Below are 16,193 nucleotides of genomic sequence, written 5' to 3'. Positions count from 1 at the left end.
GCTCAGGCATTATTTTCAAGCCATGTTCTTGAATAAACCTGAGAAGTGAGGTCCATCCATCAATACAGGGACAGGGATAAGTGTATATGGAGCACGACGATAATTTACTGAAATCAAAATAGCGTCACAAAGGCTGACAAAACGTCAACAAAGAATTTCATAAACAGAACTATTAATAGAGGAAAAAATAATAACCTGTTACTATTAATCCTGGCCCTACAGGTTTAATCATTCTTCGACCTTTACAACCACTTGCAACTTATTATGCAATTAAATATAATTTTCAACACATTTTTTTAAAGTTAGGGATGACAATCGGGTCGGATTGGGTCGGGTATGGAAAAATCCATATCCAAACCTGAAATTTTTACCCATATTCGAACCCCATCCAAACCCGAAAAATACTCGAAAATGATCCAATGGATTTCGTATTGGATTCAGGTATACTCGAAACCCAAATCTTTATTGGATCGGATATTCAAAACTCGAACCCGAAATCCGAAAATATTTATAACTATAAATATTGCAAGCGCTCGAAATCAATATTAGTTTGGTTTATACATGTATACCTAAAAATTTATCAATCAAACCAATTAACAGTATTTATTACTAGAAAATATTTTGTTCATCGTATATCATTTGTTTGATTTATACTAGAATATTATTATATATCATTTTATATAATGAGTAATATATAAAATTATAAAATTATATATATATATATATATATATATATATATTATATATAAATTTATGTATATATAATATTATATATTCGGATTTTTCTAGTTTTGGATCGGGTTTCAGATCGGTATACCTAATATCCAAATTCATATCTATATCCTAAAATTTTTTAGTATAAAAATTAAATCCATATCCATATCCAAAAATCCAAATCCAAAAATCAAGTTCGGTAAATCGAAATTTTCGGGTTCCGGATCGAGTATCCGTCGGATCAGATTATTTGGTCATCCCTATTCAAAATTGCATTTATGGTTGCAGATATGGTTGTTAGTAGTTGCAACATGGTTGAAAATGTCACCTCTGTATTTTTATAATTTTTTTTCACAAATTAATATTTTTGCAATTTTTTTTGAAAGATTGTATTTATTTAAATCTTCTAAAAAATTAGAGTATTTTTGTTAAAAAACTTTATAAACTCAGGTATTTAAAAAAAAACCCTAAACCTTATGTGGATACATAAAAATCACTAACATAATTGATTTTTCATAAAAAATAAACAACTCCATCAATATGATCGAGGAATTCATGCCTCTTTGTTTTCTCGGTCCCCGTGGCGTAATGTCATAACAACTGAGCATCCTGTTTGCTCCGTGGTACAATGACTGCGACCTTTTTGGGGTTTTGTTTCGTGTAAAACGTTGGGAGTTGGGACCTTGCGAGAGAATTAATACTAGCATCATTTTATTGCAACGCAATCATTGCAGTATTTTTCGAAAGAGGTTGGTGCTCCTAGGCAGGCGAGTAAAGAAAGATTCAGTATTTGTGTAATTTTGAAGATTACGGTAAAAACAATAGAATTATATTAATGGATTAATGGGTTTGTCTAGTGTGTGCCCATGAACATTGGCGGAGCCAGGATCAAATGTATAAAGGGACACCATAACCCTAATCACATAGTTCAGCTGGGGGCACCTGTTAATAATACATGTGAGACCCACAAAAATATAGTTGTTTTTTTGAAAGTTGGAGGGGCACGAGCCCCCTGGTGCCCTAATGTGGCACCGCCACTGCCCATGAACACATGCTAAGCGCGGTATCTTATATGTTTGGGAGATTTTGATTGATGTGGTTGGTGTATTTGTAGGGGGTCCACCATTATTAAAATATGAGAGCCAATCAAAATCTCCCAAACTTATCAAATTCCGCGCTTAGCATGTGCACATGGGCACACAGTAGAAAAACCGTATATTAATTTATATTACGAAAAATTATTAGAGATTTCAAAAAAATATTACAAAAATTTCAAAAACTAACGTGTCATGTTGTTTTTTGGAGACTCTCCGACAAATATAATGAATCTCGTGTATGCGTATTAATTTCACTAATAAATATATAGCAAATGTTCTTATTGAATTGTTTTGTTACCCCTCGCTTTGCTATTATACTACGACTTAGGTGTAAATATATAGCAAATATTCTTATTGAGTTGTTTTGTTACCCCTCCGTTTGCTATTATACTACGACTTAAGTGCATTTTTCTCTTTTAAAAGTTTAAATGTCAAATATAATAAATAAAAGAGAGAATAAAAAAAATAATTTAATCCGTGGGAGTAGTATAAATAACATGCTTCATTGAGTATCACACTCATCAAGTATTCTGCTTTCTCTTCATTTGCACCGTATGTTTCTCATCTTCTTTGTATATTTGAGAGAAATATAACTTGATTATTTATATTTTATTTTAATCATACTGAATTTCATCATCCCCTGCAGCTTGAGACTGAATCACTATGGCCGAATTTTACATGTTGATGGATGACCAACACTTACGGAAGCTTGCACTCCTTCTGAGGAACCAAGAAGAGCCGCTGAGTCTGAGCATCAATTCCGAACCTGATCGCAACAAATTCCTCCAAGAATGCAACGATGCTTATGATACTGTGATCGCACTGCTCGATGACTGCATTCAGTTGGGCAAGAAGCATGACGCGTGGAGGGGCAAGCACAGCCATAAGGCGCACATTGCCAAAGACATGCTGGACTATGTCAAGTATGGACTCAACTTGGGAATGCAGTGTGTCCAGAATTGCGGTATGCGTTGGACCATCGTCGAAAAAATGAAGACCCACTTCGACAAGCTGGTTGCCGAACTTAACGTGACCGAATCCAGAGACAGGAAAGATTTCGCTAGTTTGGCTGAGGAAGTGGCGTTTTACAAGACTTCTATGTGGGAGTATGCAACCAAGTTGCGAAGTCCAGAAGCCCGTGCTCAATCCAAGGCTTATTCCGATGTACTCAAGCTGGAGGGCGTTCAGTTTCCATCCCTTGTTGCCGCGTACACTCATTAATTCATCTCTTGCTATGACTCGTCCTGTTTTTTCTTTTTTCTTTTTTTAATTTCACTAATACTAATCCTCCCTCGGTCCGTCTAGGTAGTTTACGTTCACTGTTCACACGTATTTTGAGACTCCTATAAAGTATAGTTATATAATATTTGTTTTTTAAATTTTTTTTTGAATAAAAGTTTAAATATCAAACTTTTATTCAGGGAATTTTTTTTTTAAAAATATATTATGTAACTATATTTTAAATGAGTCTTAAAAAATCTGCCAAAAAATAATATAAATAATTCAGGGGGACAGAGGGAGTAGTCTACTAGTGGTGTTTAGTGAGAGCCGAGAGGGGTTCATTTACACCTCATACTTGTTTTGTTTGTGTTAACCAGGCACAAGAACAAGCTTGGATATACGGATGAATTCGAGCTTTTGGGAGATGACCAGAAGCTTGAGGTAAATTTTTCAAAGTTGATGAAACTGATAGTGCTGCTGCCTCTATTTTTTTGACTAGTATGGCTTATAGACCAAGTGGTTAAGGGTTTATTCCCTGTTAGCTTAGGTTCTGGGTTTGACTCTGGCTCTTTGAGAAATGATAAATATGTCAAGTTAAATTTGATGCAGGTGTACAATAACATAATCGAGGAATCAGGGCGTGCAAAGATGCCAGTGATTTACAAGATAAAAGGGCAGCCTTGGTACAAAACAAGCGGTGGGATTGCAGTGATGGCGTTCACTGCAGGCATGATGACCTGGGATATCTTCACCGCTGAGCACAAGCTGGAGTCCGCACTGAACAACGGCGTGTCACTGCTGTCAGCAGCGGTGTCTTATGCAATAGAAGTCTCTTTTACTTCGGCAGTGGGAGCCGTGGTAGCAGAATCAGAAGTGGGCCTTCTCGTGGTTTCCGCGGCTGGGTTCGTGGTGGGTGCTTTGGTTGGCATTCTGTTTGCTGCAGCCACTGGTGCGATTATTGCAGCTATATTAAGCTCTGGTGGTAGCGTGCCGCAAAACGTAGAAGACCTCAAATTTTATTCAGTGACCATGCCGAATGGCATGGCCCTTGCTAATGAGATCGCACACACTTGAAGAGGATATATCGTCTTGCTGTGGAAGGATCACTGATGATCAATAATACACTTACGTAATTCGCTCAAGTCTCATTTTCTGTATGTCACAAATAAAATGAATGCCAAGAGGATCCCTGCGACCCCTTGTCGTTCGCTTCTAAATGTCTGTTTTCCTGGATAATTTTCATTACCAGCAGTAATAATATTTGGAGACTATTGAGTGGGATTAAATTATTCACATGCAAAGATCTGATTGCCTTCTGCCGTTCATACAATTTTTCATAAGTTTAAGCCTTTGATAATTGATATATAAAGACCACACACACTACCATCAAAATATTCTTCTCCTTCGTATTAACATCGACTATTCACGTGTCGCATAAAAAATTAGTAAATTATAAAATCTTTCTACGATTTTCCACAAATTTTAACTTTTAGCAATTGACATTTAAACATCAGACACTATCATGAAAATATTCTTCTCACTATGTACTTCGAAGGACAAAACTCGGTTCGTATCGACATGTCAATTCATGTGTCGCATAAAAAAAATTAGTGAATTATAGGTTTTGTAAATAAATATAATACTATCAGCCTCCATCTCCTTCTCCGCCTCTTCTACTCATCTCTATTTCTATCTCCTTTGATCCTATCTCAATTCTCAAACTCCTTTTCCATCCACACAACATCTCTTCTCTTCTTTTTGATTTACAATCAATAATCCTCTTTGTTTGTTTCTTTTCTCAATAAAATCGAGTTTTGTTCCACAAAATTCGGGAAACCCATTTGGATTTTTTCGTTGTCTTGTGTCTGAGTTATTATTCTTGTGTTTGGTTGTCTTGCCTTGTGCGATGTGTTTGTGTTGAAAAGGAATTTTGCTGTGTATTGGGAGATCCGAAAATCTCGCATCAACACCTGCGACAGGTCTATAGCTGGGGTGCGTTTGGAACAGTAGTGAAAATTGCATATGCTCACCTCTCGCAAAATATATATGTTCATAACACGAGGCCTCTAAACTCAGTTTTTGCAACTGAGTCCTCTGAACATTGCCCTATCCATGAAATTACTGTGAGGTAATTGTGAAGCTACTGTTTTAAGGGGAGATGCAGGTTGAATTGCTCAAGAAACCATCATCTTCATTTTTAATATCCAGAATATTTGTATTTAGTTAGTTAAGCAATCTGGAAACAAAGCGGCTAATAATTTAGCTCATTCATTTGTTTTTCATTCTGGTTGCATGATCAGTTGGGAATTGGTCCTGATTGAGTTTTTTTTAAGTATTAATGAAATTCGCTCTAAATTTTGGCAAAAATAAATAAATAAATACTGTCATAAAAGCAATTCCGGTGACATCAAAATCACATGACATGTATTCACCAGTCAAATGAAATAATTTCAAAAATCATTTCAAAAATCACATACCATGTGTTAATTAATAAAATGAATGTGCAGATGAGACTCGTTATATTATTATTATTATTATTCTCCCCATTTCAGAATGTCAGTCCTGTTTGTCAAAAATAAATTCCCCACATTATGTGTCCTACTCTTTTTTCATTACAACTTTTCAGAACTTAACTTTAAATTTCTCTTTCCGAAGTTGACCAATTGTACTAAGCTTGGGAATTTTGTCCGCGCTACGCGTGTTAAAGCAATAAAAATTAATATTAATTTGATTACTTTGACAAAATTATAGAATATCATTATATTTTGGGCAACATTCTATTAATGAACACTAGCTTATAACCCGTGCAATGCACGGGCGGTTATAATATTTGTTATTTTATCGTATATATTTTAACTTAAACTAATATTATTGTGAGAATAAAATTATGATAGAATAATATAATTAAATAAATTTTTTATTTAACATATGATAAATTCTTATATATAATTTCGTCAAATGTCTAATTAAAAATTAGATCGAACATATATATTTTACCGAGAATGTTAAAATATATTTTTTTCATGTTATAATTTAAGGAGATCTATAAAATCAGATATAAATCAACCAATCAATCTTTTAATATTTCGTTATTGATAAATTAATAATATAGTATGTAATATATTAAGTTAAAAAAGACGTGTTGTAAATCACAAGTTTTGATGATCACACTTCAGCAAGCTGCTTTCTTATAATAGCCTACTCTTTTGATATTACTTGCTTTAGCCTGCTGTTTTGTATCTGCTAATTCAGTTTTGCAGGAATTGAAAATAGCGAGCTGTTATGTGATAACAGCAAGCTGAACAGAGTCTGGACAGAAGCAGTATTCTACTCGGATTTTGAACTCAAGATTTATACAAGGGTTAGGACTTATATATTGTACATTCTCTGTTTAGTATATGATTTTAGTGAACGTTTTAAGCTCATTTAAAATCAATTAAACGTTTTCTAAATATGGGAAGAAGTTGAGAAGAATTCAAAATCTTTCCTCTTAACAACTTCTATCATATCCCTAAATTATAGGAGCTGATTTGTAATCGATTTTCAAACTTTAAACTCCTATAGTTTTGCATCTGATTTCTCTCCAACGTTCACAAGATCGTTGATGGAGATATTCAGATCTCTAGCCGTTATATCTTTCAATATATATATGGCTCTTGTGTTTTTCAGAAAAGCAATCAACTCACTTTGAAAAGCATAAATCTTTCTCTAAACTTCGAGCTTGAATTGTTCACTGCTATTATATATTATTTAGAGAATACTTTTGAGTTGTAATCATTCTTCTTGTAATTGATTATTGTGGTTAGTCACCAAAGCTAGCGGGGTTCTTGGTATAGAACAAAGGGGGAGTTAGATAGAATTAGTCTTCACAAGGTCTGAGGTGCTAAGGTTCGAGGAACAAGGTGAATTCAAGGAGGGAAGCTCAAGGAATTCAGAGGTTCAAGAACAGGTGCACAGGGGACTAAAGTGTCGAGCTGTTTTCTGTCTGCTCAAGGTTTCAGCAAGCTGCTTTAGGTGACTGGGTAAAGGGAAGATATATTATTATTCTGTAATTGTTTGATTTTCAGTAATAATATATTCTCTTACCAAGTTGGTAAGGGACCAGGACGTAGACCATTAGATATAGGGGTCGAACCTGGCTAAAATCGCTTGTGTCTGATTTACCTTTCTGCTCTTTACTGTTTTGATATCTGCTCTCATAACAGCCTGCTATAATTGCAAAACAGTAAGCTGAAATATCCGGTAAAAGTTTAAAACTGACATTGGTAGCTAATTACACCTATTCACCCCCCCCTCTAGGTGTTATTTCATTTGGTATCAGAGCTGCGTTTACTAACATTTCTGTAACAGGAAAGTATAGATCCTATGGCTGACCAATTTCAGGGAAAATCAGACTTTAGAGCTCCTCTCCTCACCGGTTCGGACAATTACAATTGGTGGAAAGGACAAATGGAAGCTCATCTCTCTAGAGACCCTCTCATGCAAAGAGTTGTTGAAAGAGGTCCCTATCAATTCCTTAATAAAGAGGACAAATGGAAGCTTGCACTCCTTCTGAGGAACCAAGAAGAGCCGCTGAGTCTGAGCATCAATTCCGAACCTGATCGCAACAAATTCCTCCAAGAATGCAACGATGCTTATGATACTGTCATCGCACTGCTCGATGACTGCATTCAGTTGGGCAAGAAGCATGACGCGTGGAGGGGCAGGCACAGCCATAAGGCGCACATTGCCAAAGACATGCTGGACTATGTCAAGTATGGACTCAACTTGGGAATGCAGTGTGTCCAGAATTGCGGTATGCGTTGGACCATCGTCGAAAAAATGAAGACCCACTTCGACAAGCTGGTTGCCGAACTTAACGTGACCGAATCCAGAGACAGGAAAGATTTCGCTAGTTTGGCTGAGGAAGTGGCGTTTTACAAGACTTCTATGTGGGAGTATGCAACCAAGTTGCGAAGTCCAGAAGCCCGTGCTCAATCCAAGGCTTATTCCGATGTACTCAAGCTAGAGGGCGTTCAGTTTCCATCCCTTGTTGCCGCGTACACTCATTCATCTCTTGCTATAACTCACATTTTTTTTTTTTTAATTTTACTAATACTAATACTCACTCCGTCCCTCCTGGTAGTCTATGTTTACTGTTTGCAGGCATTTTGAGTCTCCTATAAAGTATAGTGCCATAATATTCTTTTTCAAAACTTTTTTATTTGAATAAAAAATTAAACATCAAACTTTTATTAAGAGAATTTTTTTTAAAAAATATATTATGTAACTATATTTTAAATGAGTCTTAAAAAACGTGTCAAAAAGTAACGTAAAGAATTAAGGGGGACATGGAGTAGTCTACTAGTGGTGTTTAGTGAGAGGGGTTCATTTAGGCCTTATACTTGTTTTGTTTGTGTTAACCAGGCACAAGAACAAGCTTGGATATACGGATGAATTCGAGTTTTTGGGAGATGACCAGAAGCTTGAGGTAAAATTTTCAAAGTTAATGAAACTGAAAGTGCTGCTGATACTAATATGGCTTATACACCAAGTGGTTAAGGATTTATCCTCTGTTGGCCAAATCTTGGTTTCGACTCTGCCTCTTTAAGAAATGATAAATAAGTCAAGTTAAATTTGATGCAGGTGTACAATAACATAATCGAGGAATCAGGGCGTGCAAAGATGCCAGTGATTTACAAGATAAAAGGGCAGCCTTGGTACAAAACAAGCGGTGGGATTGCAGTGATGGCGTTCACTGCAGGCATGATGACCTGGGATATCTTCACCGCTGAGCACAAGCTGGAGTCCGCACTGAACAACGGCGTGTCACTGCTGTCAGCAGCGGTGTCTTATGCAATAGAAGTCTCTTTTACTTCGGCAGTGGGAGCCGTGGTAGCAGAATCAGAAGTGGGCCTTCTCGTGGTTTCCGCGGCTGGGTTCGTGGTGGGTGCTTTGGTTGGCATTCTGTTTGCTGCAGCCACTGGTGCGATTATTGCAGCTATATTAAGCTCTGGTGGTAGCGTGCCGCAAAACGTAGAAGACCTCAAATTTTATTCAGTGACCATGCCGAATGGCATGGCCCTTGCTAATGAGATCGCACACACTTGAAGAGGATATATCGTCTTGCTGTGGAAGGATCATTGATCATCAATAATAGTGATTCGCTCAAGTCTCATTTTCTGTATGTCACAAATAAAATGAATGCCAAGAGGATCCCTGCGACCCCTTGTAGTTCGCTTCTAATTTTCATTACCAGCAATAATATTTGGAGACTACTGAGTGGGAATAAATTATTCACATGCAAAGATCTGATTGCCTTCTGCCCTTCATACAATTTTTCATAAGTTTTAGCCTTTGATAATTGATATATAAATACCACACACTACCATCAAAATATTCTTGTCCTTCGTATTGACATCGACTATTCTATTTATATACAAAATTATAGAATATCATTATATTTGGGGCAACATTCTATTAATGAACATATAAAAATAATAAAAAAACTGTAAACCTCTTGTTAAAAAATGAAAAAAAAACTTTAAAAATATACAAAATAAATCTATTTATATTTGGAATATAAGAATCGGTTTTTTTTTATGTTTACTGCGTAAAACAATAACTTTTGAAATATATAAATAAAGCAATAATTATGCACAGAGTAATGACAAAATAATAATAATAACAATTAATAATATAAAATTTATTAAGGCAATAATAACATTGAGCAAGTTTCAATTGTAGTTGTAAATAAATACGAACTATACAAAATTTAGATTTAATTTATAGGGAAAATAGATTTTTCGCCGAACATATTGCCAAAAGCAACTCATGACGCTTAGATGCAATCTATCAAATATGGATTTTATAAGACACTATCACTAAAAAGGGGCATGTAAGAGTGAGCAAGGATTTATACTGAAATTACACACCTAGAGGGGGTGAATAGGTGTTATGGCTAATATACCCGATTTTTATAAGTTACCGAATAATTAATCTGTCAAAGACAGCCTGCTGTTAAGTTTCAGTGTTAACAGATAGCCTGCTAATAAGATAAATGCAATGCAGATAATGTAAAGCAGTATGCTAGCAACACCAAGAATTTTAGCTAGGTCCGACCCCTAATCCTATTGGTCTACGTCTTGGTCCCCTACCAACTGGTAAGAGATTATATTATTAATCAATAATGTTAACGATTACAAGATTCAATAATATAACTCCCTTTCTCCCTTGTTCCTGTTATCAGCCTGCTGAAACCCCTGAACCACGAACCAAAAGCCTACCAAGACCTATACTTCCCAAGTATATTCTCCTAGCTAACTAGTCCCCTTGTTCCCTTGTTTCACAAGCTCGATACACAGCAACAAAACATTACACCTTGAACAATACAATGAATAAGTGTAATACAACAGAAACTATGAACTCTCAATATAGATATATATACGAATATAAGTACTAGAGCTCAATAAAAGATTTAGCAATGTAAAGAGTTGTATTTCAGAAAGCTTGGTGTGTTCTCCTTGTTATGAAAACCGAAACCACACTCAAGTTTATATACATCATACCAACGGTCATAATCCAACAAATTTCCAACGATCTTGGTAACCACCTCACGTTTAAATTTGATTTGAATAATGAACGTTTGGATGACATAAGTTTACTGAGTAAAAGATAAATCACGTTTGAAATCATCTCAGTAAATTATTCAAATAAAATCCGTTTGAAACTAAATAGGAGTTTGTTAAAGATAAGATTTCTTTGAGATAAAATCTCCTATTTGTTAGGAAAACGTTTTTAAATGAAAACTCTTTATAAAACCGAGCTCTAATATTTATATAAGATATATACAAATATTAGAATCCTTACAAAGTCGTTTCCTAGTAAATCTCCTTGAAAATAGACTTTGATCTTTATCCGATTGTTTCTCTGTTCACGCTGTTTGCCTGCTGATAGCTTGTAAATATTCCTATAAGCTTGCTGACAGCTATAATCATGATAATATCCTGAAATACTGTTAGTCCGCATAAACAACCTTTGATAGCATGCTAACACATATCAGTTTCATGTTATTAGCTTGCTGTTAGTGTCATCATCAAAACCTTGAGAGTATCAATCTCCCCCTTTTTGATGATTACACTATATTAGGAAAAGTAATAAACTCCCCCTAAATATAGCAATCTAATATCACTAAACTTTCACAAATATCACAGAATATAATCTAGCAGATATATCTAATTCACAGATATTCACAGATATGCATAATTTAACTAACACAGAGAGCAATTAACCAAATCAACTTGCATAGATAATTCAAATATTCCTAACCAGGATAAACCACCTGGTATCCAAAATATTATCCAAACACAACCAACTTAAACAACTTAACTCAGGATAAACCACCTGAGATTACCAATTCAAATCCAAACAAACCAACACAAAAACTTAGTCTTTAGGGCTAGAGTACTTAAGCAGATTTAAACAAACTTAAGTAAAAGTCTTATTAAGTCTTAATTTCCTAATTTCCTCCCCCTTAATCATTAAAAAGGTTAGAAAATCAGGTTCCAGCCTTGTCCTGATCATCCTTCTCCTTGGCAAACTTCTTGGCAAGCTCCGCAGCAATAAGATTCTCAGCCAGCATTGCATTCCCAGCAGCAACATACTTCGAATCCGTTCCAGCCGCTTCCTTCAGTGCATCCAATGCTGATCTTGGCCTTGGACTGTCTGTAGCATCATCTTCTGAAGTGAAAGTGACCTTCACATCAGACGAGCCACCGGAGCCATACATCCGTTTACAGAGCTCATAAGCAAAGCTTCCAGAACTGCATTTCTCTGAAGCAGTGGAAATTCTAGCCCCAAACATCATGTCCTTCCAGAAACCAACCTGAGAAACCAACTCAGCCATCTGCTCAGATAACTGTTTATGGCCATCCATCACATCCTTGTGATTTGCTCGAAGCTCATCCATATACTCATGAATCTCTTGTGCAGAGATTACCAAATCCATAATGTTCACAGACTGTGCAGAAGGTGTAGGTGGAGACACTTCAACAACAACCAACTGACCTTCCTTATCCAGCTTCAAATTTGATTGAGTCAAGAATTTCATATCAAGAAATTCTTTTGCCGACACAGAATCCTCACCAACAAAAGACACTCCAAACCACTCAAAAACTCTGGTTAACAAAAACCCATATGGCAGTCCACCAGACGACTTACCCTCAACTGACTCCAGCATATTCTTTAAAATCAATTCAGGCAAATCAAATTTCCTACCAACCATTATCATCGAAACAACCACAATATCTTGTGAAGACAAATTAGACCTAGTACCAAGTCTAGGACTGACATTCTCAATAGATAGTTTAAAAAGTGCTTGAGCAAGTGGAAGCAATTGTGTAGTGGAAGGAAACACACCCTCAGAAACATTTTCAAGACCAGTAATCAACTTTAACTGATCCTGGTGAGAAAAACCCTCAACATTTTTCGGACCCTTCTTAGTATGAATCGACACAGTAGACGGTGGGATTTTTAAAATCGCACCCAAGAACATCGAAGACAAACAGATCTTAACATCCGAAACAAAAGAAACATACTGATCCGACCCAACTAGTTGAAGATTAGCATAAAATTCTCGAACCAAAGCAGGATAACATATCTTAGGTAAATCAACCAAGAAAGATTGAAAACCTAAATCCTCAAACAACTTAACAACACCGCAAGAGTAAAAAGTTTTGCCTGAGAGAGGCTTACCCAAGATGACCTTTCGGCCTGCAAGTCCACGAACAGCCAACATCTCCGATTTGGGCTTTTTCTGAGTTGACTCAACCCCAATCTCATCCCGATTAACACCATAAAGTTCATCACCGCTCTCAACCGTCACGACCTCGTCATCGTCCTCATCAATGAGCTTGCGCTTCTGAGAAATAGAAGAAGGCTGAGGAGTGTGAGCCTTTACGTTTGCTCTAGTCTTCTTCCTCATTGCGAGCCTTAAGCCGATGGTTGCTATTGTGATTACGAAAGCTTTTCGGAGAAAGTGGGATAAAACCCTAGCGTCTCGGGGAGGGTTGTATATGTAGTTGAAGAGGCGTGGAGTAAGTAGATATTTCAAAACTCTTTTAACAATTATCAGGGGAGTAGTTTTAGGAATAAAATTAAACGAAGTAAAATTCCTAAAATAATTCATGTTAATCTATTAGCTCCCGAAAGATTTAAAACATCTAGTAACCACTTATCACTTATCACACCTATATATACTCAGTGTAACTAATTTGAATTTTAAACTTATCATAAATTTCACAGATAATCACATAATCACGTATCAAAAATTCAACACACAAATTCATCAGTCTAAGTACATAACGGTAATATCATTTATGTACACATATATCAATTAAACACTTAAACTGACCGGCATGCAAAATAAACAAACATTATGTAAAATACTAGTAGTAAGCTGATAGTACCCGGACCAAGCTTATGAGCCTGCTGACTGCACATCACACATACCCAATTCCCTTCTCAGCACGACATATCGTTCTTCAGGAAGAGGTTTTGTGAAGATGTCAGCTAATTGGTCTGCTGTAGCCACAAAAATCAACTTGACAGCACCCTTTGCAACATTGTCTCTCAGAAAATGATGTCGAACATCAATATGCTTTGTCCTTGAATGATTGACTGGATTTTCTGAAATGTTGATTGTACTTGTGTTGTCACAAAAGATAGGAGTTTGCTTGCATTTGATTCCAAAGTCCTTCAATTGTTGTCTCATCCATAGCATTTGAGAGCAACAGCTACCAGCTGCTAAATACTCCCCCTCAGCCGTAGATAGAGCAACTGAAGTTTGCTTCTTGCTTAACCAAGAAACTAAGCTTTGACCGAAAAATGCACAAACACCACTTGTACTTTTTCTATCAGTTTGACTACCTGCATAATCTGCATCACTATACCCAACAAGATCAAAAGCATTTGTGATAGGATAAAATAAACCCAAAGTAATGGTTCCACTTAAATATTTAAATATTCTTTTAACAGCTTGTAAGTGAGAATCCTTTGGTTTTGCTTGAAATCTAGCACAAACACAAACACTATACATAATATCAGGTCTAGAGGCTGTAAGATAAAGTAAACTACCAATCATACCTCTATACATTCGAATATCAACATCTTTACCATTTTCATCAGCTGTCAGCTTGCTGACAACGCTCATCGGTGTTGATTTCGCCTTAATATTCTCATATCCAAATCTTTTGAGTAGATTCTTGATGTACTTGGATTGATGCACATAAATTCCTTCTGGAGTTTGCTTAATTTGGAGCCCCAAGAAATAATTGAGCTCTCCCATCATGCTCATGTTAAACTCACTATGCATGCACTTTGAAAACCACTTACACATAGATTCATTAGTAGATCCAAATATAATATCATCAACATATATTTGAACAACTAATATATCTTTACCTATAATAATAGTGAACAAAGTAGGATCAATTTTACCTCTAATAAAACCATTTTTGATCAAAAACTCACTTAACCTTTCATACCATGACCGAGGTGCTTGCTTTAATCCATAAAGTGCCTTCTTGAGCTTGTAGACACGGTTTGGATATTTTTCATCCTCAAATCCTGGTGGTTGCTTGACATAGACTTCTTCCTTTAGATATCCATTTAAGAATGCACTTTTGACGTCCATTTGATGTAGCTTGAATTTCTTGAAGCATGCAAATGATAACAGCATCCTAATAGATTCCAATCGTGCAACCGGAGCATATGTTTGATCAAAATCAATTCCTTCTTGTTGATTGTATCCTTGTGCAACAAGTCTAGCTTTATTCCGAGTGATAGTACCAAATTCATCAACTTTATTCTTGAATACCCATTTGGTTCCAACAATTGAAGCATCCTTTGGTGGATCTACAAGTTCCCAAACATCACATCTTTCGAATTGGTTGAGTTCTTCTTGCACTGCCATGATCCAATTTTCATCTTGTAAGGCTTCTTGAACATTCTTTGGAACCTCTTCAGCTATGAAGGCAGCATAAGCACAAATGTTGGCTTGAGCTTTCCTTGTCTTGATTCCAGCTGATTTATCTCCAATGATCAACTGAGGAGGATGATTCTTCACTGTTCTAGTTGACTTTGGTAGATTATGTTGAGCTATGACTTCTTCATTCCTTGTAATCTGCCTAGGAGGAGTCTGATCAACAACATTTTGGCTTGCTGATGTAATTTGATCTCTGGATTCATTCAAAGTAAGCTTTGACATCTTGTCCAAAGTTTCTTCAAGAGATGGAGTGGATTCAGTAGCCTTATTGCTTTCTGAAGTTGTGGCAGTTGACTTGTCAGCTTGCTGATTTCCAGTTTCCTTCACTGTCAGCTTGCTGCCAGTACCTGTACCTGCACATTCTTCCTCATCCCTTGCAAGATCATCAGTAGACTCTTGAAATGAAACATCAATAGATTCTTCAACAGTATTTTTACCAAGATTATATACTCTATAAGCACGACTTGTTAAAGAATAGCCTAAAAATATAGCTTCATAAGATTTAGAATCGAATTTACCATCCCTATCAATGGTTTTGAGTACGAAGCACTTAGACCCAAAAACCTTGAAATAGCTGATGTTAGGCTTCCTTTTCCTTAGCAATTCATAAGGAGTCTTGTTGAGAATTGGCCTTATAAGCACTCTGTTAAGAACATAGCTTGCTGTGTTGACAGCTTCTGCCCAAAACCTTCTTGGCAGCTTGCTCTCCTGCAGCAATGTCCTAGCTGTTTCTTGTAAGGACCTGTTCTTACTCTCTACAACTCCATTTTGTTGAGGTGTACGAGGTGCTGAGAACTCATGTGAGATTCCTCTTTCTTCACAATATGTTATGAAGTCCTTTTGGAATTCCCCACCATGATCACTTCGAATACCTACCAGTCTTGTATCTAACTTGTTCTCAAGCAACTTGATTAGTATCTCAAATTCACTAAAAGCACAATCTTTAGTTTTCAAGAATAATACCCAAGTGAATCTAGAATAATCATCAACAATAACAAAGGCATATTGTTTACCTCCAATACTCTTATAAGCTTCGGGACCGAAAAGATCCAAGTGAAGAAGCTCTAAAGGTTTAGAAGTAGATACCATTTTCTTTGCCTTATGTGGAGTCCTTGTTTGCTTTCCTAATTGACAAGCAG

General features: G+C 36.2%; 2 protein-coding genes across 2 annotated transcripts; both read left to right on the top strand.

The window, feature by feature from the left end:
- The first annotated feature begins 2,288 nt into the window (after positions 1-2,288).
- Positions 2,289-4,333, top strand: LOC108219558 (uncharacterized). Its single transcript, XM_017393061.2, has 4 exons — positions 2,289-2,363; positions 2,458-3,019; positions 3,410-3,473; positions 3,642-4,333. Exons 2-4 carry the CDS (start codon positions 2,475-2,477, stop codon positions 4,104-4,106), a joined length of 1,074 nt encoding a protein of 357 aa, XP_017248550.1. The 5' UTR covers positions 2,289-2,363; positions 2,458-2,474; the 3' UTR covers positions 4,107-4,333.
- Positions 4,334-7,397: 3,064 nt separating this feature from the next.
- Positions 7,398-9,164, top strand: LOC108219559 (uncharacterized). The gene is made up of 3 exons (XM_017393062.2): positions 7,398-8,071; positions 8,439-8,502; positions 8,658-9,164. Exons 1-3 carry the CDS (start codon positions 7,398-7,400, stop codon positions 9,120-9,122), a joined length of 1,203 nt encoding a protein of 400 aa, XP_017248551.2. The 3' UTR covers positions 9,123-9,164.
- Positions 9,165-16,193: the final 7,029 nt, after the last annotated feature.

Source organism: Daucus carota, chromosome 4 (genome assembly GCF_001625215.2).
Source record: "Daucus carota subsp. sativus chromosome 4, DH1 v3.0, whole genome shotgun sequence".
NCBI lineage: Eukaryota > Viridiplantae > Streptophyta > Magnoliopsida > Apiales > Apiaceae > Daucus > Daucus carota.
This window is presented reverse-complemented; position numbering and strand designations above follow the sequence as displayed.